This window comes from Carya illinoinensis, chromosome 13 (assembly GCF_018687715.1).
Source record: "Carya illinoinensis cultivar Pawnee chromosome 13, C.illinoinensisPawnee_v1, whole genome shotgun sequence".
Lineage (NCBI taxonomy): Eukaryota > Viridiplantae > Streptophyta > Magnoliopsida > Fagales > Juglandaceae > Carya > Carya illinoinensis.
In genome coordinates this window covers 2,006,885-2,027,712 of record NC_056764.1, presented here as the reverse complement: position 1 = coordinate 2,027,712, position 20,828 = coordinate 2,006,885, and the positions used below count along the sequence as shown (strand labels likewise).

At 36.6% G+C, this 20,828-nt stretch overlaps 2 protein-coding genes across 3 annotated transcripts; one reads left to right on the top strand and one right to left on the bottom strand.

The window, feature by feature from the left end:
- Positions 1-59: 59 nt before the first annotated feature.
- Positions 60-16,522, bottom strand: LOC122292440 (NAD-dependent malic enzyme 62 kDa isoform, mitochondrial). The gene is made up of 19 exons (XM_043100799.1): positions 16,219-16,522; positions 15,775-15,871; positions 14,954-15,072; positions 14,003-14,170; positions 13,777-13,905; positions 12,669-12,729; positions 11,329-11,432; positions 11,121-11,204; positions 9,771-9,877; positions 5,175-5,286; positions 4,230-4,343; positions 3,702-3,767; positions 2,720-2,792; positions 2,522-2,608; positions 2,007-2,061; positions 1,857-1,928; positions 1,363-1,425; positions 1,142-1,256; positions 60-480 (listed from the first exon to the last, which is right to left on the bottom strand). Exons 1-19 carry the CDS (start codon positions 16,402-16,404, stop codon positions 406-408), a joined length of 1,887 nt encoding a protein of 628 aa, XP_042956733.1. The 5' UTR covers positions 16,405-16,522; the 3' UTR covers positions 60-405.
- Positions 16,523-18,008: 1,486 nt separating this feature from the next.
- On the top strand, positions 18,009-20,638 carry LOC122291285 (sister chromatid cohesion protein DCC1). Of its 2 annotated transcripts, none has more exons than XM_043098952.1 (4): positions 18,009-18,217; positions 18,966-19,144; positions 19,208-20,134; positions 20,266-20,638. In XM_043098952.1, exons 2-4 carry the CDS (start codon positions 18,984-18,986, stop codon positions 20,387-20,389), a joined length of 1,212 nt encoding a protein of 403 aa, XP_042954886.1. In that variant the 5' UTR covers positions 18,009-18,217; positions 18,966-18,983; the 3' UTR covers positions 20,390-20,638. The 2 variants fall into 2 exon arrangements, with proteins under 2 accessions (XP_042954886.1, XP_042954887.1); XM_043098953.1 differs by having other exon boundaries at positions 18,011-18,217; positions 20,237-20,638.
- The last annotated feature ends 190 nt before the right edge of the window (positions 20,639-20,828 follow it).

Here is a 20,828-nt window from a genome sequence, read left to right as displayed (position 1 = left end):
TAAAATAAAAAGTCAAATCTGCTTGGGAATTAAAATGTAAGAAAAAATTGATAAAAGACTAAAAAAAAAAGTAATATAATTGATTACTCTATACTAATTATAGTATTCGAGTGCCAAAAACTCCAAGTCGAACACTGAGGCAAACAGTTTGTGTTCGGAAATGAAGCTTTGATATTATCTTGTTGGGGAGATCTTTGGTAAGTATTCAATGAGAAGATCTGGCTTGTTTGCTTTAACAACACGATTGAAAACCCTGCGTGCACGCGCACAACCCACAAGGTCAAAGAGCATACTGCTGCTATTTTATTTACATACAGGCTAAACTCACATATAAATATAATACATAGTACATATGAATATGCTGTTATTTTGCCTTCTGCATGTTATCGACGGTTGGGTAGCTGGTTAATTGTCCTTGTAAACCAATGTCGGGTACTCTGGACTCCACATGTTGTGCTTCACAAAATTTACAATCTCTTCCTGCAATCACAGATGTTTTAAGTTAAATAACCACCGCCAATATTTTACAGCCACATATCAAAGTTCTAATAATAATAATAATCACGTCACTTTTTCTTGTTCTTCTCTACCAAAACCCAAATTTCCAACCTTTTCTACATTCAAACCTGCCGCTATACTTAAAAAAGCCCACAAAAACTACCGGCATTTCCACATTTCACATTGGTTTACGGTTATTGGAACTGCTAGATTTCAAGAACATTGATGCGCATGTTTGAATAGCATTTTTGAGGGAATCGTATTTTTGTGGGATACCTCCTTTGAAATTTCGACTTTCTACGAAATCCTAATGCCAAATATTGAATATATATATATATATATATATATATATATTAACGAGACAAATTGATTAGACACTCCAAGATATGACTGAAACAAAAAGCATCCCATTAATGATTATACCTTCTTTATTTGCCCCATGTTGCAGACAATGTGTTTTTTTCAATTCTTTCAATCGATTCTAAATTGATATCCTAGCTAGAAAGCAAGAAATCTATATGTGCACTCATACAAGGAAAACTCAGACTTCAATCAGTTACATGGTAATTCGAGTACATGTCATCAACAAGTATCAGATAAGTTGTAATTAAAAAAGTTGATTTCTGACTAGCAGAAAACATACTTGACTGAGTTTTTGTAGTTCTCGGGCATCCATTTCACGGTATCCTTCTGCTAGATCCTCTTCAATAGCCTCCTTTACCACAGCTGCAGCTACCTCCTTTGTTATATCCCGTATTCTGCAACCTCAATGAAGTCGGTTAATATATGCACAAAGATTTGGTGGAAACTGCTTCATGGCCAAAAAGTGAACAGAACATGGAAGGAACAAGCCAGATAATGCACCTAGATGTTGAAGGGTAAATAACCCCGTCGAGAACCTGCTCTTCAGTCATATATGCTGCTAGGCTGTCGATTTTGATTTAGAGAATAAACAAAGTCAGTTGCTAAAATAGATTATTTTACACTGGAGAAAACAATCTACAAAATCGAATAATTCTACCGGTTATCTCCCCTCACCTAACCCAAATCCTTACCCTCCCACAGGACCTCCACCTTATATAAAGGGGGAGAGATACCATTTGGCTACAAAATCTGGTGGTTAAGGCACACAAATTAATAATCATGAATTGAGACTACTACGTTTGAATCCTGCAAGTGCTTTGCAGTTCCAAAATCCAAAAATCAATAACATAATGGCAACATTTACTATTGTTTTTTCATTTCCTTAAAGGACATTTTGGGGGACTGCAGGCAGGGATTGGATGGGTTTTGATGGTCCGTAATTCTCAAGATGTATAAAAATAGAAATCAGTTCAGAAAGGAGATGTGATAAGTACCACTCTGCTGCAGCCTGTAACATGCCATCAGAAATGATCCTGGAGCCAGATAGAAGAGCACCAAGTCCAATGCTGCATCAACAGACAAATTAATAACATGAAAACTTACATTAGTGGAACTTAGATTGCATTTACTTTAATGAAACTAACCCTGGAAAGAGGTACATGTTGTTTCCCTGGTTGCAGTGGCCAATATGACCATTCCCTGTGTAAGTCAAAGGCAGTTAGTGTTCTTATATCATATAACATATGTTGAACAGACTTTCCATTGGAAACTCCTGTGTCAAAATCAGCAGGGAAGACAGACACTTCCTGCATCTAAGAAGTGACCAGTGAATTTCATAGTTTCATGAGTAACAATCATTGCATTTTACTTGTATGTTCTAAAACAACAAGCCATGCCTTAGTTACAGGTTCCACACTTCTACTGACAACAATGTGATCTCACTGTTTTAACAATTTGAACTTCATGGAGAGACTTTGAAATTAGACTATATAAATTGATTGAATCGATGGCGAAAAAGTGAACAATTAGTTCATAATGACCACCATTGTATAACCATTGATCCACGTGTTGGTTTAGTATATGCATGACGAAAAAGAGCATTGGAATGGTCTTAGCTCTTGAATATTCAGACAATCAATATAATGGTCCTAATACATACCAAGATCCACGTCATTGAATGGGCTTCCACTTGCAAATATAATATTGTCACCCACAATTGAAAATGCTTCTTCAGCAGTGCATTCAGCTGTCAAAAAAAGGAAGAAAAAGAAGTGAAGGTCGAAGTTTTAAACAAAACTGGTTTACTTTACCATACAATTTACATCTACTTTAAGGAACAAAAATGAAAGAACTATACCATTTTTGGTAGGGTTTGACATTGCAAAAATGGCTGGCCTTGTTGATGTTGAACCTTTAAGGGCCTCTAATACCTAAAATTGTAACTGCATCATATCAATTACACAGAAAAACCAGCTGGCAGAGGAGTTGGTAAAACTAGATAAGGTACTTGCAAAAAAATAATTCCATTTACATAGATGCAATAAACAGAGATCCTGGACATATCCTTTCCATGGAAGGGATTCACTGGATTCTATCCACATCCCACCTCCCAACTTGAAAGACTACAAGAGCTAAAAGAATGAAAAAACAATTCTGCCTTCCCAATCTCACACCAATCTTAACAAAACACTTTGCTGAGTAACCATTGTACTTCTTAATTGCCGAGTAACCTTTGTACTCAATAAACTATTTAGAATTTTTTAAAGCATTAACATTTTTCCTTTAAAAGTTCAACAGGTACTGAATTTATGTTCAGTAACTCACAGATTGTTGGGTCATTCAAAGGAGATTAATTTTAACTCATTTTAATTATCAAAAATATATATATATATATATATATATATATTCAACTCATTTGAATATTCCAGCTTATTTCTTCATAAAACTATTGCTCCTCGTTCAGTTTTTAGATTATGGTTAATTCTTTTTTAAAATTATGTGTTGGTGCATTTGGTGGAAGAGAAATGATAGGAGCTTTGAGGATCGCACGAACACAATGAATGAGCTTAAAGTTTCCTTCTTTAAAACCTTTTCTTATGGGCAGGGGTCATTGATTTTAATGGACTTAATGTCCATGATTTTCTAGTTTTGGTTGTAAACCCTAGTTAGGTACTTCTCAAGTATACGTCCCATGTACTTGGGGTTATGTCTCATTTTCCTATGAATAAAATTTCTTGATTACCTATAAAAAAAATAGTTCACATTTTTCTGACCAAGAGTCTAATTCAAAGCAGGACAAAAAATTTCATTGATGAATTATGTAAATCCTTTCTGAATACCTCTTTTGAGAACAAGCCCCCAACTGCAGACAATCCAAGGAGGACATCGGGCTTCACTTCCCGCACCTGATTATGCGAAAGATCAGTGAAGATATGATGGGTACAGCTTTAAACAATGATAAACCAGACAGTTTCAACTATCGCAGAGTCAGACAACATTCTGAATTTAATAAGGTCGTCTTTCTTTTAATTTACATGTGTATCAAACTTCGTATTAACAGCAAAACTTATTAATAGAAGAATGGGAACTGTTTTTGATAATAAGTTATCATATTTAAAACTAATCGCAATTTTTTATTCAATAAAACTTGGAAAAGACACAATTTCATTGTTATATAATTCTCTCATATCCTTTGATTTGTGTAATAAGTTGAACAAAATAGATAAAAATCAATTAAGGGGAAAAAAGTGATTGCTCCTCTACCATTGACACATTTAGTAGCTACAGGAACTCTCATGGATGAAAATACTCGTGCGTGATAACATCTAAAACAATGAATTCTGAAATTAACTGAAAATTTCACAAACCACTTCCACAAGACTTGCGCCTTCTCTTAAGCCCTGACGTTGAATTTCTTTGACCTTCCTTGCAAATGGAAGTGCATCTGGATCAATATTTTCCCGTTCTTCTGTGATCAGGCCCTGACATGATAAAACACGATTTATTTTCATATCAACCCAATGAGAAAAGATCTCCTCCAATGTGCAACATGAATACATAGAATGTATCCAGGAAAACTGCATCCAGCATTAATACAAAGACCAACATTTCAAGAAAGAAAGCCTCATTGCCATCATAGGGCTATAGAAACAAAGGTTGGTATCACAAACAACACTATGATATATTGATACCTTCAAAACTAGATTTTTTTTTTCTTTTGTAATAACAATGATGAGATACAATAGAACAAATCTAGTAGGAGACCTTCATAGTATATGATGGATGGCATCATTGGCTATGAACAAATAGGAAGCACACACGGCAGGGCAAAGTTTAGTTAAAACTGCAGCAGGCATGGTCTATTCAAGCCGGGAAACTGTTTCAGTTTCCATGTCTTGTTTAACATGAATTTATGTATAATCAGCTACATGTTTTTTTATTATAGGTTATCGGCTGCATATGTTTACCATATGATCATTTTTTGCAATCTTCTGAAAAAAGTTCTTAATATGCCATAAGTTGTATCGAATAACAAGCATTCAAATTTTTTTTATTATCTGTTGAACTCTGGTTCTTAAGAATATAAAAGTAACATGACTTTAGCCATTGTTTATAAATTATCACATCTTCTAACATTTATTAGGACCCTGCAGTACTGTTCAGTGAAGGCCTCCAAGTTGCAGATATTATGTCTATCCAGATTGACTGGCTCAATTTCCATGGCTCTATGTAACTGAATCAGCTAACAAGATTGGACTCAACACCTCATAGCACACTAGCAGATAACAGAGTCTGGGAGTATGATTACTGACCTTGGCATCAACTACCCAGAATTGACTCCGAGCACTCTCAAAAGCTGATTCATTATTTCCTAACATCCGTGCCATAGTTTTCCTTGCAGAATTAAGGACCCCTATTCCTGCACTGTAACAGTAAAAGAGAGAAGCAAAAAAACCATCAAAGTTGGTATTTTGGGTTAATCATGCAGGTGTTTTAATCTTGATCACAGAAACATCAGAAATTTGCAAATGAATAAATCCTCACGAAGCACTGGCATAACTGAAGTCTGAACAGGCCAGGCATGCCAAACAAAAATCAGCAGGTTGCAACATTATAGATAAGTATGAGGGGAGAAGCAAGAAAAACAAGCACCAAAAAAATTAAAATCACAAACCAGAAAAATGAAGGAACATTGTCCAACTAAAATGTTAAAAAATATCAAGAAACATAACCCAGAATCCATCGGCCATTGACAGAAGAGGAGACCCATTATTAGATCTGTTGAAGGAACAATCACACCCAAGAAACCAATTCTCATCATCCATTTGATTTTGAAGTATTAAGTAATAACAAAAGAACAATTCATAGTAATTTTTTTTTTGAGAAAAGTAAGAAGTATATTAATAAAAGAATAGGCAAAAGCCTCGTTACTACGTAGGAACTAAAGAAATAAGGAAATCATGTAAATCTTGGCCATTAAAGTTAATGGCAACGGCCCAAGTACAAAGAGTTCTAAAAAAGAAAACTTTAAGCTCCTCCATCAATCTCTCTTTGTCCTCAAACATCCGTGCATTGCGCTCCTGCCATATGCACCACATGATGCAGATCGGAATCATCTTCCATAAAGCCTTAATCTGGTTGTTACCCCTTAGGTCCGTCCAGCTAGCTAGTGTTGCCACTACAGCCTCCGGCATAACCCAACCCAAGTCTAGTCTGCTAAAAACCTCGTTCCACAACCCTCTGGCTACCTCGCAATGTAGTAGAAGATCATCCACAGATTCTCCCCCATTTCTGCACATGCAACACCAATCTACAATGATCACCCTTCGTTTTCTCAGATTGTCTGTTGTGAGAATCTTCCCCAGGGCAGCTAACCAGACAAAGAAGGCAGCTTTGAGGGGTGCCTTGTGTTTCCACAATCTTTTCCATGGAAATTGAGAGTGATGCGTTTGTGTTAGGGACTCGTAGAACGCGTGTACCATATACATACCTTTGCCTGAAGGTATCCACCACAATAAATCTAAGGGCTGGTTGCTTGGTCTGATTGAGTACAACAAACTTAGGAAGGCTTCAAAACTGTCCATTTCCCAATCTTGTGCCGCCCTACTGAAATTGATGTTTCATTGGATTTGATCCCCTACTACCACCATGACCTCTGCCACCGAAGCCGTTTTGGCGCTTGCAACCCTGAACAAAGTTGGAAAGAGTTCCTTGAGCGCACAAATTACCGCACCATGTGTCGAGCCAAAACTTGATTCTGTTCCCCTCTCCTAAATGGAAACTGGTGTGCCAAGAGAAGACCCCCCAACCTTGCCTGATATGTTTCCACAACGCCACACCATTCGCCCCTCTGACTTCCTTAGTACACCATCCGCCCCATAAAATACCGTACTTACTCTCGATCACCAACTTCCAAAGTGCTTCTGGTTCTCTATGGAAGAGCCATAGCCACTTACCAAGTAATGCTCGATTAAAAGTTCTCAAGTTTCTTATGCCCAGTCCACCGTTCTCTAGAGGCCTACATACTTGTTCCCGCCTAACAAGGTGAAACTTGACCTCCTCGCCCACTCCACCCCACAAAAAATCCCTTTAAAGCTTTTCAATACGAAGTGCCACCCCTGCTAGAATAGGAAATAAGGACAAGCAGCAAGTCGGGAGATTGGATAAAGTACTCTTGATGAGAGTAGTTCTACCCCCTTTAGATAAATACATTCGCTTCCATCCTGCCAGACGCCGCTCTATTCTCTCAATCACTATATCCCAAAGAGCAACCGCTCTCGAAGGAGCCCCCAGAGAAAGGCCCAAGTAATTCATAGGGAGTGAGGCGATCTTGTAGCCTAGAGTATTGGCCAAGTGTCTTAACTGCGGGACGCTTCCGATATGCACCATCTATGATTTTTCCATATTCACTTTCAACCCTGAGACCACCTCAAAGCAGAGTAGCAGTGCCTTCAAAACTCGAACCTGGCTTTGGACCGCCTCGCAAAAAATAAGAGTGTCGTCTGCAAACAATAAATGAGAAATATTAATATTACCCTCTCCCAAGGGACCAATCGAATACCCATTCATTCTTCCATTTGCAGTCAGGACTGAGATCATTCTACTCAAGGCCTCCATCACAATGACAAAGAGTAATGGGGACAATGGATCCCCTTGTCTCAGACCTCTTGTGCTATTGAAGAAACCCGTTGGACTTCCGTTTATTAGAACTGAAAATTTCGCCGTAGAGATACACCAACAGATCCAGGATCGCCATCTCACCCCAAAACCACACTTTCCCAAAAGATCTATGAGAAAGTCCCAGTTAACATGGTCATACGCCTTTTCCATGTCTAACTTGCAAATAATCCCTGGAAAGCCCGCTTTCAATCTACTGTCCAAACATTCGTTTGCAATGAGAACTACATCTAAAATTTGTCTGTCCTTTACAAAGGCATTTTGAGGTTTTGAGATGATCTTTCCCACTGTCTCGCTAAGACGATTCGCAAGTACCTTAGATAGGATCTTGTAAACCCCATTAACTAAGCTTATGACTCGAAAATCCTTGACCTCCTCCACTCCCGCTCTTTTCGGTACCAAAGCAAGAAAAGTGGCGTTTAAACATTTCTCAAACTTTCCAAACGAGTAGAACTCCTGGAACACCTTCATTAGATCCTCCTTTAGCACCTACTAACATGTTTGGAAGAACCCCAAAGAGAAACCATCCGGGCCCGGTGTCTATAGCCATTTTCCTAACCATTTCTAGCACCTCCCCCTCCTCGAACGGCCTCTCTAGACGATTTGCAGCCAACAACACAACGGTGTCAAAATTCAGCCCCTCTAACTTAGGCCTCCAAACCTCCTGCTCGGAAAGAAGCTGTTCAAAAAAACCAACCACATGATTGTTAATCACTTGCTCATCCTTGCATTCTACCCCGTCAATCTTCAGCATCTCAATATTATTAGATCTTCTGTGGGAATTAGCAACCCTATGAAAGAACTTAGTGCTCCGATCCCCTTCTTTCAGCCATAACACTCTCGACTTCTGTCTCCATGAGATTTCTTCCATAAGGATGATCCTCTCGAGATCTAAAACCAAAACTAACTTTTGAGCCACTTCCTCCTGATTCAAAGGCCTAGATTCCTGGACCCTTTCTAGTACGTGAATCTCAGTTTGCTTGGCTTTCTTGAGTTCCCAGATGTTACCAAAGGATTGCATATTCCACCGTTTTAAGTCTTGCTTCAGGGCCTTCAATTTTCCAACAAAGATAAAGCTAGGGGTACCCTGTATCTGATAAGATGACCACCAATGTCTGACCCTATGCACGAAACATTCCGATTTCAGACACATGTTTTCGAACTTAAAGTGCTGATGCCTTCTTTGAATCCCCCCGCTGTCCAACATTATAGGCCAATGGTCCGAGCATAAGCGTGGCAATCTTTTTTGCCATACCTCCGGATAATGAATTTCCCACTTCGGGGAAATTCATAGTAATTTATGCAATCAAATAAAACCCCACCAAAATGTTGATAGTCAGAAGCATGCAAACAAAAGAAGTACAAACAAAATCAATACTACATTAACAGAGCATTTTCTAACCTTCAATATTTCATAATTAATCAAAGATTTTATTAAAAATGCAAAGACATAGTCCAGGTACACGTGGAGTATACTACAAGAGAAAATTATACTTTTTGTATGGGATAGATGGTGGGTCTTTCATTGCCCATGAAATAAATGGAGAAGGCAATCTAAAAAGCCCAACACGTTATGAGATCATCCCATCCTATATGGCATCGGAAAAACAATGCATTTTAACAATCGTGCTCAATGTGGAGCTATTCATGTTTAAGTCACTAGCCATCATGTAAGTTCTTATATCTTCAATGTTGATAGTCACTAGTAATGCCGAGCCTCACTAGTTACTGGTGCAGTTAATATGAAAATCTTATAAATGAAAGGAGAAACTTATGTGGGCAGCAAGTATACAGAAGAAAGGGATTCAATAAAGTATTACAAACAAATATAGCCAATAAATAGTATACAAAGTAGGGGAAACATTGCCTAGTATCTCAGCTAACTTTCTCCCATTATGCAATCTTTTACCACTGACTTAGACTTTCATGTTTATATTAATTAGATATCAATTGCCTTCTGTGTAGTTGTTGATATCCCCAGCTTCTATACTGTTGCTCCAAGTCAAATTCCTCCAATGCACTTTTTGTGCATGTCTTTCCCCAGCCAGACTTTCATACCATAAAGCATGAACTTTGACTAGTCTTCTTTTTTTAACGAGTAAAACAAAACTAATTTTTTTTCCCTCTTATCTGAGTGTAATTCTTCAATAGACAGATTCTAAACTTCCAAACAGTTACCAAGAACCATCTGACACACACACATTCTTCTCTAAATAAAAGAAACGTCTAACCTTCCAGCACCAGCAACAACAATCTTTTGTTTTGGAAAGTCTATCATTGGCTTTCCTTGTCCTCTAACAGCTCCTAACAGTCCAGCAATTGCAACTCCTGCTGTTCCCTGTAAGGTGAATTGAAATCAAACCATGCCAGTGACAACCAGTTATATTCTTAATTTTTTTTATAAGTAAAAAAAGGTTTTATTAATGTAAGTAGTTGGGCATAACCCAAGTACACAGGAAGTAAACAAATGAAAACACCAAATACAAGCTATGGAGTAGGAACAAATAGAAATTGGCATGGAATGTGTACTATATCTCATATATTTAAATTAGGTAATTTTTAAAATCACATACTCCTTAATAATTGAAGTAATACAATTAAACATCCACAAAAGCTATACAGAAAAAGGTTCAAGCCCCAAGGTCTTAAAAAGTATACTACAGATTCATTCCGTTGTTTAAAACAATTGATAAAAAAATCACTATAACAAACAATGGATGAGCTTAGAATTTTTTTAACACTTTACTCCACTGGTCGATTCACATAGATTTTAATGGTCTGAATATCCATTACTTTCTTGTATCACTTGATAATCATGCCCAAGTGTCGCTCTTGTATATGTCCCGTGTACTTGGGCTATGCCTACCCTTCTCATCAATAAAATTCTTGCTTACATATAAAAACACGAATTAGCCCTGTCCATTTTGTTACAAGTAATAAGAAAATTTATCAGTAAGACAAGAAACCTTAGTATACAGGAAACAAAAGGAGTCAGCTAAAGACTTGCAAACAAATATAGTCAATGAAATCTACAAAGGCAGAAGAAAGATTGCCAAGGGCAGACGCCACTTACAAAGTGCTGGAAATAAGAATTTCAACCCAATGCCTATGAAGTGCAATTATTTCTCCCTCTCTTTAATCGTCCACAGAAGACAAAAAGGGCCGCCTTCTAGATTGAACAGTTTCTAAGAATTGTAGTGAGCTAAGAATCATCTTCAGGACATATATACTAAAATTAAGACTGGAAATTACAATATCAATTATAGCATTACTCAGAACATTGGAGTGTGTTGAGAAAAGATTAAGGCTCCGTTTGGGTAACTATTCACTATTTCATTATTACTTTTAACCTACTTTGTACTACTATTCATTGAGCCATGATGAATCTGCGTGCTAAAAAGATAAACAGTACTACTATTCATTATTATTCAATATTTTATTATTACTTTTTCATTACTATTCACAAAATATTTGAGATCACCTTACTACCTAAATACAACCTAAATTACAGAGGCAGATATTACTGAAAAACAATTAATAAGAAGCACTTTGATATTAGAATAACCAACAAATTCAAATACCTGGACATCGTCATTAAACATTCTGTAAGTACTTCTATAACGCTGCAACAACTTAAAGGCCCACTTGCTTTGAAAATCTTCAAACTGCACAAACCCAAAGTTTTGTTTTGTCTGACTCGCTCTCTCAATTTTTTTTGTGTAATTTAAAAGTGTCCTCATGCAGTCCAGATGCTGGTGATTATATAAGCACATTCAAAACGCAAATTACCTGTACAATCACATTTGGCCAACGAGTAAACACTGCATTCATGAATTCATCGATGACAGCCACATACTCATCACCATCAAGACGATGCTCTTGCAAACCCAAATCTGATAATAAATAATAAATCAATCTTTTTTATAAGGAACTTATGCATACATGTAGATGATTAAAAAGAAAAAGAAAAGAAAAAAAAAAAAAAAAGGCAAAACCCAGGGTGGGGAATGCAAGTGAATTCATTGATGTCAAAATCAAAGATTTTTTAGATGAATTTGGAATTATCAAATAAAAAGGAATATAGGCAGAAGCAAGGTGTAATTAACATAGAATACAAAACAAGGTAGAAGAGCCATAGACATAACTAAAACATGCATGGTCTGATGCATGAAGAGCAACATTGAGAATCAATATGATGCGGTAGCATAGGTCTCACGTGAGAGATAGGAGATCAGCCCATCAATGCTAATATTAAGGTGACAGCATTAAGATCAAAGTAGTTTAAATTTTGAACCAAAAATACATGGATGAGCTTTATTGTAGGGATCATGGCCTTCAATCTACCACAGATCATCAGACCTCACATATGACAGTGTATTAAAATTGTGTTTATGTACGCCAACATTTTGAGCAGCTTGATTTGTTCCAATGAACATTGAGTACAAGTTTCTTACGAGGTTTTCTACTATTTCCTTTTTTTTTTTTAATATACTTAATTAATTAGAAACCACCTGGTTAGATTCGTTTTCTATTATCACCTCCCATATAAACTATCCCATGTTACTTTTCTCTCCATTAATGATGGTTTACCACTTTAAATCATCCAAATTCTTAATGGACATTGGTTTCCTTAGTGCACATATGACTGTTCGCTCACTTTCAAAATTTTCACAACATGGTCTTTTCTCAAGTTTATGAGTGTTCTGCTCACACCTTGATGCGCTCCATCCCTGTCTCAATGAAATTTTGGTGTGGTGTGGTGTGGTGTGGTGCATGTGACTTTGTGTGGATCTGCGTATATGTGACAAGTGATAACTTGCAATTTTTATCATTTTTACATCGACAACCTACACTGCAGATGTAGCATGGTATCTAATCATAATGCAACCTCAAACAGGTCAATATAACCATCATTGGCATACATGCAGTTGAACTGAAATAGAGGAATAAAAACTGTTTTTTTCTTCAAAAATGGGGGCGTGCATTTTTCAAGAAATAAGTACAGAAACTCTCTTTTATTGTTGTAGCTTAAAGTTTACGTGATTCATAATGAATGTGTTTCTATGAAAAAGAAAAAAATATGGTGCATCTACAAAATTATTACCACAAATGAACAAAGAAAGACGTACACAACGGGTCTTTGAGCAGCTTCTCATTGTTAGTTCCAACATCAATCATGACAGGAAGTACCTGTGCAATGTAATCCAAAAAATTGAAAAACAAAATCTATAATATCAGTAGGAAATCAATTAGTTGGGATTAAGGAAGAGTTTGGTTCAACACCGTTAAAGAATCAAACAGAGAATATAGGTCAAGAATGTATATGAGAAAATACATTAGCCCAATTATGGAAAGAAAATAGAAAATGATCTCAGCACTGAAAAATAAACAAAACTTTTAACGACTTGTAATCAGAAATATAAGTATTATGATCCAGCTGTACACAATCATTAGGAACTATGCTTCAAACTTCCCTCAAGATAACAGTAGTATTTTCTATAACGGATAAATAGCACCATCACAAGGCTGATCTGAAATTATCACATAATACTGCGAAAAAATCTTAACTTCCATCAGATTCAAGTATTTGGAAACCAATGATAATTCTGATGTAACTTCACAGCTTGGCGATGCCACTGAAACAACTTTATCTAAACCGGAACACCTCCCCTGACAAAGCACTAGACCAACTGCTGCACCCCCTGTGTGTGTGCGATCTCACGCATGTGTAAGTGTTATAAATAAACTGCTGCTCCATTATAAAACTTGATAAATTAGAACAAGAAGAACTCAGGCTACAAGTGCTTCTGACTAAACTTAAACTCTTTCCACTAGATAGGAGTCATCTCCAACTATTCAGCAGCAAAGACCAGATTTGTCAAACTATATTATTACTTTGGTTAAAAATACTATCTTGACACTTCCATCACTGAAGTGACTGCTTACTCTATACATACTCCATCATCGAGACAGTTTTTTGAAGAGTCTCACACCCTTCTTGAGTTGTAGGGCGGAAATAAACTTGTCATCACTCCCCTTAGCTATGGTGGGGACCATGTAGGGGTTGTCACCATTCTATTCATGTAAGAGGACAAGAAAAACTTACGCAATATGACAATATCACTCACATTCGTACTCAAGTATCTAATTTTTTTTTTTTTTTTTTTCTTGTGTAGATTGGTATAAATGCGTAAAAAATTTGAAACAGGAATATATGCTGCATGAAGGAAGAAATACCCTTTGAGGGTTTATCCCTGCTGCAGCAACATAGAGATCCAGCTTCCCAATCGCAATTCCAATTCCCTGAACTCCAAGGTCTCCTAGACCCAGTATTCTGCTTCCATCTGTGACAACAATCATATCAACCTGCAAATCAAGATTTTTAATAAGAACTCAATGGTAAACTAGAAAAAATAAAAGGAAAAATATATCTTTTGATACTTTATATCATAAACAGAGAGACCTGATCAGCTGGCCAATTATAAACCATAGACATCATTTCTCCACGATCCTCTGCACTGAAATACATTCCCCTTGGCCTTCGAAACAAACCACTGTAATTCTGGCAAACCAGACCTACAGTTGGGGTATACACTATAGGTGCATATTCCTCAATATTGGCGATCAAAACCTGTCAATTTCAGAAATATGAAATGATTTGAATTGTTAAAAATGAGATCCATAAGCTTAGCTGTATAGAATGTTTTTGACTACCCAAATCGGCAAGAATTGCATAATAATGCAAAATTAATGTCAAATGATAATGTTGGACATTAAATATTCCTCATCTTCCTCGAATCTCATTATATTGATTTTCTTTTTCACACTCTCCCTATCAAAATGGAAGCTTGAAATATTAATCAATCCCTTCAAGAAAATTTGAGTTCAACCATTCCAACATCCATGAGAAGGAAATCAATTATGAATAAGAGTAATATAAAAACAAGGTCCAAGCATCTTGACATCCTTCTGTGGCCTACACTGAGTTGAGGACAGAAAGACATCGTGAGGAAGGGGACACAGTTACAGCAAAAGGGACTATTCATAAAGTTTTGCAACTGAATGGAAACTGGATTGCAACCCGACTGAAAAAGAACCTAGAATTTTTTTTTTTGATAGGTAAAATATGGAGAGGTGGGAATTGCTCAAATAAATTATATGAATTTAGTTCCCCGACATCCTAAATGCAACATGGAGTTTTCTACACTATATCATATTAAAAGGTCAATATTCTAAATTTTAGACTTGAAATCAGCATATTACTTCCTCATTACTTGGGTGCAATTATTAAAAAGCCAAATATAAAATTTAGCAACTATTTCAGATGATCACCTAATTAAGGAAAGAGTTAAATCCTAATTTTAAATGACAAATAATGTAGAATTAATATATAAGAATAAGATTGTCAACCAACCTTGTAGTACATAGTCTCATTTCTATCATGCAAGCGGTTAAGTATCCGCCATTTTGCCAGAGCATTTGGATCAGATGGTCCATCTCTTGCATGCACTTCAAGCCTCTTCAGGTCAACCACTGTTGATCAACAAATACTACTAATAATATTGCTGAAAGAAATGAAAGCTGGCATGAAAATGGAAAGTAGATTTATAGATATTTAACTTTATAGGAGCATTCTGAATCTGTGGAGTGAATGTTATATATGATTAAACATATGAAAGAAAATATTATATTCTAGAGAGCTTACGACATGGCATGCACCAAATATTTTCACCATATTGTAAAAAGCAAGATCTCTCATTTTTCACCAGTTTTACCCCACTATTAATCTAATTAAGCAGCCAAGCAGCCCATGACACCGCATATGAGTTTGCAAGCTTTTTGAGACTCATTGTATACTTGATCATCATTCTGAGGAGACAAATAATACACACTCTGTAATTGTATAGAAAATTTACCCGTTCTGATTTTTTGTCTGCAGACTTTGTTTTTATATTAATAGAATCAACTTCACTCATCAGGAAAGATTGTAATTATTAGAAACGCCAGCCATAAACCCTAACTTTTTTTCTTCATCAATTTGCAAGCATCTCCATCATATCACAAACAATAACAATGAAAACACATAATTGCTTCCTGAATTTTATGATCGACTGCTTATAAAGGCTCTCAATCAGCAGGAATTGGCAGAGAAACTCTACTAAGAATAGACAAAAATTTAGCAGGAGGGCCTGAGACATGAAGGAAAAAAAAGAAAAATAAAGAATAATTACTTACTGAAGCGTTCTATTTGCTGCTCAGACGACATGACACTTGGAGGTAGAAGTCCCCGAAGATCTAGACGATCCCGTTCCGTCATGGAAAATGATGTTCCCTAATTGATGATTGTATTTACGAACATGAGTTGCTGTAGCTTAAAAACCGGAGCAATCGAAGAAAAACCGTGCATACATATATAAGCGCGCGCGCCTCCACAGACACACACACAAAACATTGGCTAGGTTGGAAAAAAAACTCAGCTATCTGAATCGAAATCTAGCAATAAACTCACTAACTAGAACCAAATCAAGTTCACTTAACTACGATAATAAATAAATAAATAATCACATTGAATTTGGAAATGGCAAAATCAAACTCAATCTTATCCAGAACCACGAAGAACTAGCAATAAGAAATTCAGGTTGAATAAAAGCGGAGATTTGTTAAGTGCAGTATGTATACTTTGTTGAACCAAGGATCGTGGAGAATGTCGAGGCTGCGCTTGTGCACAATGGTTGGACGATCGCCCTCGATCGTAGTGAAGGATCTGGAACGCATCAGCATCGGAATACGACTAAATTCTCTTGGATGTTTTAGACGGTTGATCAGGGCGGAGGCCGCTCTGATCTGATGGGAAAAGTTGGACATTCTTGAGTACCTCAAGCTTTTGGAAGTTCGAGTCGGAGCAATAGTAACAGAAGGCGCATGTAATGTAAACGAGAGGGAGGCAAGACTGACTATAAACTAGAATCGCTGGATCATTGCCACAAGGAGTAACTATAATTTAGCTGTTGCCAATTTGCCACGGTAAATGTAAATGATTTTATATAATTTTTGTGATTAAGAAATACTTCAATTCACTGTGGTCCCGAATTTGTGTCTCGATATCTTTGGTTTTTTTTTTTTTTTTTTTTTTTTTTTTAAACTTAATAATTAAGTAAATATTTTTTTATAATGTAGTAAATTTTTTTATTTTTAAAAAAATATTTAAAAAAAGAATGAGCACTACTCGGAGACGTGGAGTCTTTACAATCACACCTTGCCTTCTTTTTTTTTTTTTTTTCTTAGAAAGTAGAACATATAAATTAAAAGAAACAAGATACAAGTTTGATGGGGTGGTAGTCCCCTACAGTCTTTCCAAAACCAACACACATTACAACATAAAAAAATAAAATAAAAGGGGTGATCGAAACTAAACAAATGGCTCCCACCCAATTCTCATTAAGGGAAAACTGCTTGGTGACAGTTTTTAAATAGTCTTATAAATAGATTATAAAACTGCAGCTAGAAGCTGCAATGAAGAGGATTATACTGCAACGTATTAGTCTGGACTGACTAGAGGAACTATCACATCAATTTTTATTTAATCTTTAGTTAGGAAAAATAGAAACATAATATAGTATTTGAAAACTGTGTCAAATCTCTGATAAGCTGGCGGTACCAACAGTAGCGGCACGTGCCTTGCACGCATCACATCTGAAGAGACAAGATTGGTTAGATATGAAAGATTGGATACCGCAGACTCCTAAACTGCCCCGCATGGTGGCAGAAAGTGTCCCAAGGTGCAACGGTGCGTGAAAAGCATGCGAAGCGTAAACACAATCACACCTTACCTTACGCGAGAAGACCTTGTCCTTTCAAAAATAATATCTTTAGTTAATAGTTACGGATGTATAAGTTTTTAAAAATAAATTTAAAATTCATAAAAAAAATATATTTTTAATAATAAATTTCAATTTTAGAAACGATTTATATATTAAAACTGTATGTAATATTATCTTAAAAATATTAAACAAGTCAAAGAACTGTTTCCTGGCCGGTGATGCATTAAATACTACTAGCCCATTCTTTCCGTTTTTAATAATGAATGGGCCAATGGTGGTCCTTTTTTTTTTTCCTGAGAAAAGTGGTCCATTCATTTGGATAACGCCATTGGCATAATGATTGTTATTGTTTATAATTACTTTATATAATTATCTGGATTCTGAATCGCTAATCGGTAATCCTACACTGTTCAATACAATTGTTTGTCGGGAAAAAAACATGGTGACGATAAATGGGGCAGCCTCATTTAAAACTGACCTAAAAAATTCAGCAGCTTGAATATGAGGTGTTACGCGGACATTGTTGGGTTGGGAGATCAGTGGGTTTAGTCCGACCCAAACTAAATGGACTGCATTTGGGCCTACGTACCCGCCCGTTTTGCCACTCCAGCCCTAGTTCTATCCAGTGGCGGGAATAAGAATTACAAGAACCGCCAAAAAGGAGGAAAAGAAGAAGAAAAAATACAAAATACAAAACAGAGCTACCAAAGCTATGGAGTTTTTGAACCTATGGAGAGCGGAGCTTCTCCTTTCTATGTCCTCACAACGTCTGAGACCCTAACATCTGAAGCATATTAAGCAGCGACGTTGTCCGGCAAAGCTCTGAACCGATAAAACTGGGCCAACTTTTTCAAAATGTAAGTTCAAACTTTTTCTTATTATCTCCTTTGATTCAGGTTTTCTTTTTCTTTTTGTGTGAAATCATTCATTGAAAAAACTGAAAATACTTGTCAGGTAACCGCTAGATTTTAATTTTACTTGTCAGGTAACCACTAGATTTTAATTTCTTCGAGATTTTTCTCCTGGTTGAACATGTGAATTGCCCTTTCATATTTTCTTCCTTCCTAATTCGCCTATCTGTCAACGTGCTGTTTGGTTGCGGGGAAACCGTGGGAAAACCAAGATACAAAGAGAAACTGGCCAACTTTTACTTGGTTGGTTTCAAATTTCGACATTTATTTATTATTTTAAAAAAAGCGTCAATTGTTGTGTAACAGGAATTTATTGTGATCATAACGTGAGGATTTGTTCGATTTAGGCCTGAAATATGTACAAGGCCTCTAAATCCGAAGCGGATCCTTATAGTGATCGTGTATATGCTTGTTGGCATCTGCTTATCAATAGGATTGATGGTGGTCTCTTTTGAATGTTCATCCCATATCTTGGTATACTACTTGGGCCAATTATGACCATGACTGTTAGACATTTTTCCAGGCCTGTCTTTCATCTCATTGCATGCGTGTTCGATACAAATTTGTGGAGCATGGTGTAATAAGATATATTAAAAGAAGATTAAATTGAGCGGGAGATATTGTTTGCATTTGAGTATTTGTGGAGCATATTTTAACATAAATCCATTCTCACTTTGTTATCACAAATCCTAAGCGAGAAAGAGAGGCAGAGATGGAACAACCGCAGCTAGGTTGCAGTGGAGCAGAAGCAATTCTAAATCAACCACCCAGCTCTTCAATTTCTATTGCCTATCACCCTTTGTTTGGTCCTCACGATGATCTGATCCTCCTTGAGCTTGATGAGAAACTTCTCCCAGAGGTCCTCCAACAAAGGTAAGCTACTCCTGATTTCAAACTTCTCATAAATTTAATCTAATCTAAGGTGTCATTTTCCAGGATAACCTTAAGAGGACAACCTGATGAAGATGCAGTTCTTTGCACCAAGTCAAAAACTTATGCAGTGAAGTTTGTTGGGACTTCCAATTCGGTATTCCTTATACCCCCTTCTGATCAATCAGAATTTTGTGAAAATTCTTTGGATTGCATTGGGAAAGATCATGATCAACAAGTCGTTGCGTCTGTCATCAAAGTTGCACCTGGTAACATGGAGCTTGTTGAAGTTGCTCCAAGAGTTGACAAGCTTAAGTTGCTTCTCTCTGTGAATCCTTATAGATTTGGGGAGGACATTGAAATGGAGGATTTAGAAGAGACAGAGAAAAGTTATACAGGACTGTATAAATGGGATGATCTCGTTGAACAGGTTCAAGCTAGTGATGAGGAATTGAGGTCGGCGTTAAAGGCTCTTTCAGCGGTAGAGATCGATGGTTATTGGAGAATTGTTGATGATAAGTACATGGACACGATTCTGAGCATGCTCTTACACGATTCGGTACTAAATGATTGGTCACTTGATTTACTTAATGAGGATGAAGTAGTGAGTATGCTGGAATCAGATGGGTTCCCTCAAAAACTTGCACGCCATTGTTTGCACGTATATGGTACTAACGTGGATGAGAATGTGGACAAACGTGTGTGGAGGTTGGATGAGAAGCGGGTATGCGTACATTTTGCAAGAGAAATTCTGAAAGAAGGGAAGAGGAAAATGGATACTTTCATGGTGAAGTGGATGCAGAAGATTCCAGAAGGGATGCGAGCAAGTTTCGACATGTTGGAAGGTGAAGTTTTGACGGAGAGGCTTGGTGTTGAGACATGGGTTCGTGCCTTTAGTGTCTCTTCTCTGCCATCTTCACCTGCTGAGCGTTTCTCCATCCTTTTCAGAGAGCGGCCAAAATGGGAATGGAAGGATTTACAGCCATACATCAGGTTCAAGTTTGTTTTACTTTTCTTGTCATCCTTTCCCTCTCAATATACTCTTGGTTTTATTCGCAAGTAGTTTTATTTTCCTCGTATAAATTTCTCGTCCAGGGATCTGAAAGTACCTGGTCTTTCTTCAGAAGGTTTGCTTCTCAAATACACTCGAAGAACACAACCGACCTTGGATGCAGAACCTGTTTTCAGTGCAAGATAGTTTGGACATGCTTCTTCGATTGGTATTTTTGGGTGTCCTCCATTGTTTGATTGGCTTGAAAGAAAAATGGAGTTGGAAGTAAAACTTGATTTATCTCAAGTGATTCAAGGTTGAGCTTTCTGAATTTTCTTATTCAGTAGGTTCCTGTTTAGTTTCTGCGCTGCGTAATTGTCATATATATCGCAGTTGCAAGAACTATTTGAATCAACTGTTATGTTTCGTTGAATTAACCGTTGTGTTGGGGCCAAACAAAGACAAATGATCATTAAATATAAATGATATAGGGAGCCATTTATGTATATTTAAAAAGTAATGCTCTATGCTATATACAGTCATTAAGTATACAAATACCTTATAATCATTTTGAAAAATACTGAAGTTTACTATTAAGAAATTAATTTTTTAATATAAATATCATATTTATTTAATTTTTTAAGAATAATTATGCCACATTTATGCAGTGACAGTCCTAACTAGCATATGATTGAA

Bases quoted from the DNA above. Each gene is read 5' to 3' on its own strand.
- LOC122292440 (XM_043100799.1), bottom strand. From the start codon at position 16,404: ATGTCCAACTTTTCCCATCAGATCAGAGCGGCCTCCGCCCTGATCAAC. The intron at 11,433-12,668 runs GTACGTCTTTCT...ATTTATTATCAG, and splicing joins GCTGCTCAAAGACCCGTTGT to ATTTGGGTTTGCAAGAGCAT. The intron at 9,878-11,120 runs GTATTTGAATTT...TTCACCTTACAG, and splicing joins TGTTTAATGACGATGTCCAG to GGAACAGCAGGAGTTGCAAT.
- LOC122291285 (XM_043098952.1), top strand. From the start codon at position 18,984: ATGGAACAACCGCAGCTAGGTTGCAGTGGAGCAGAAGCAATTCTAAAT. The intron at 19,145-19,207 runs GTAAGCTACTCC...GTCATTTTCCAG, and splicing joins CCAGAGGTCCTCCAACAAAG to GATAACCTTAAGAGGACAAC. The intron at 20,135-20,265 runs GTTCAAGTTTGT...GTCTTTCTTCAG, and splicing joins GATTTACAGCCATACATCAG to AAGGTTTGCTTCTCAAATAC.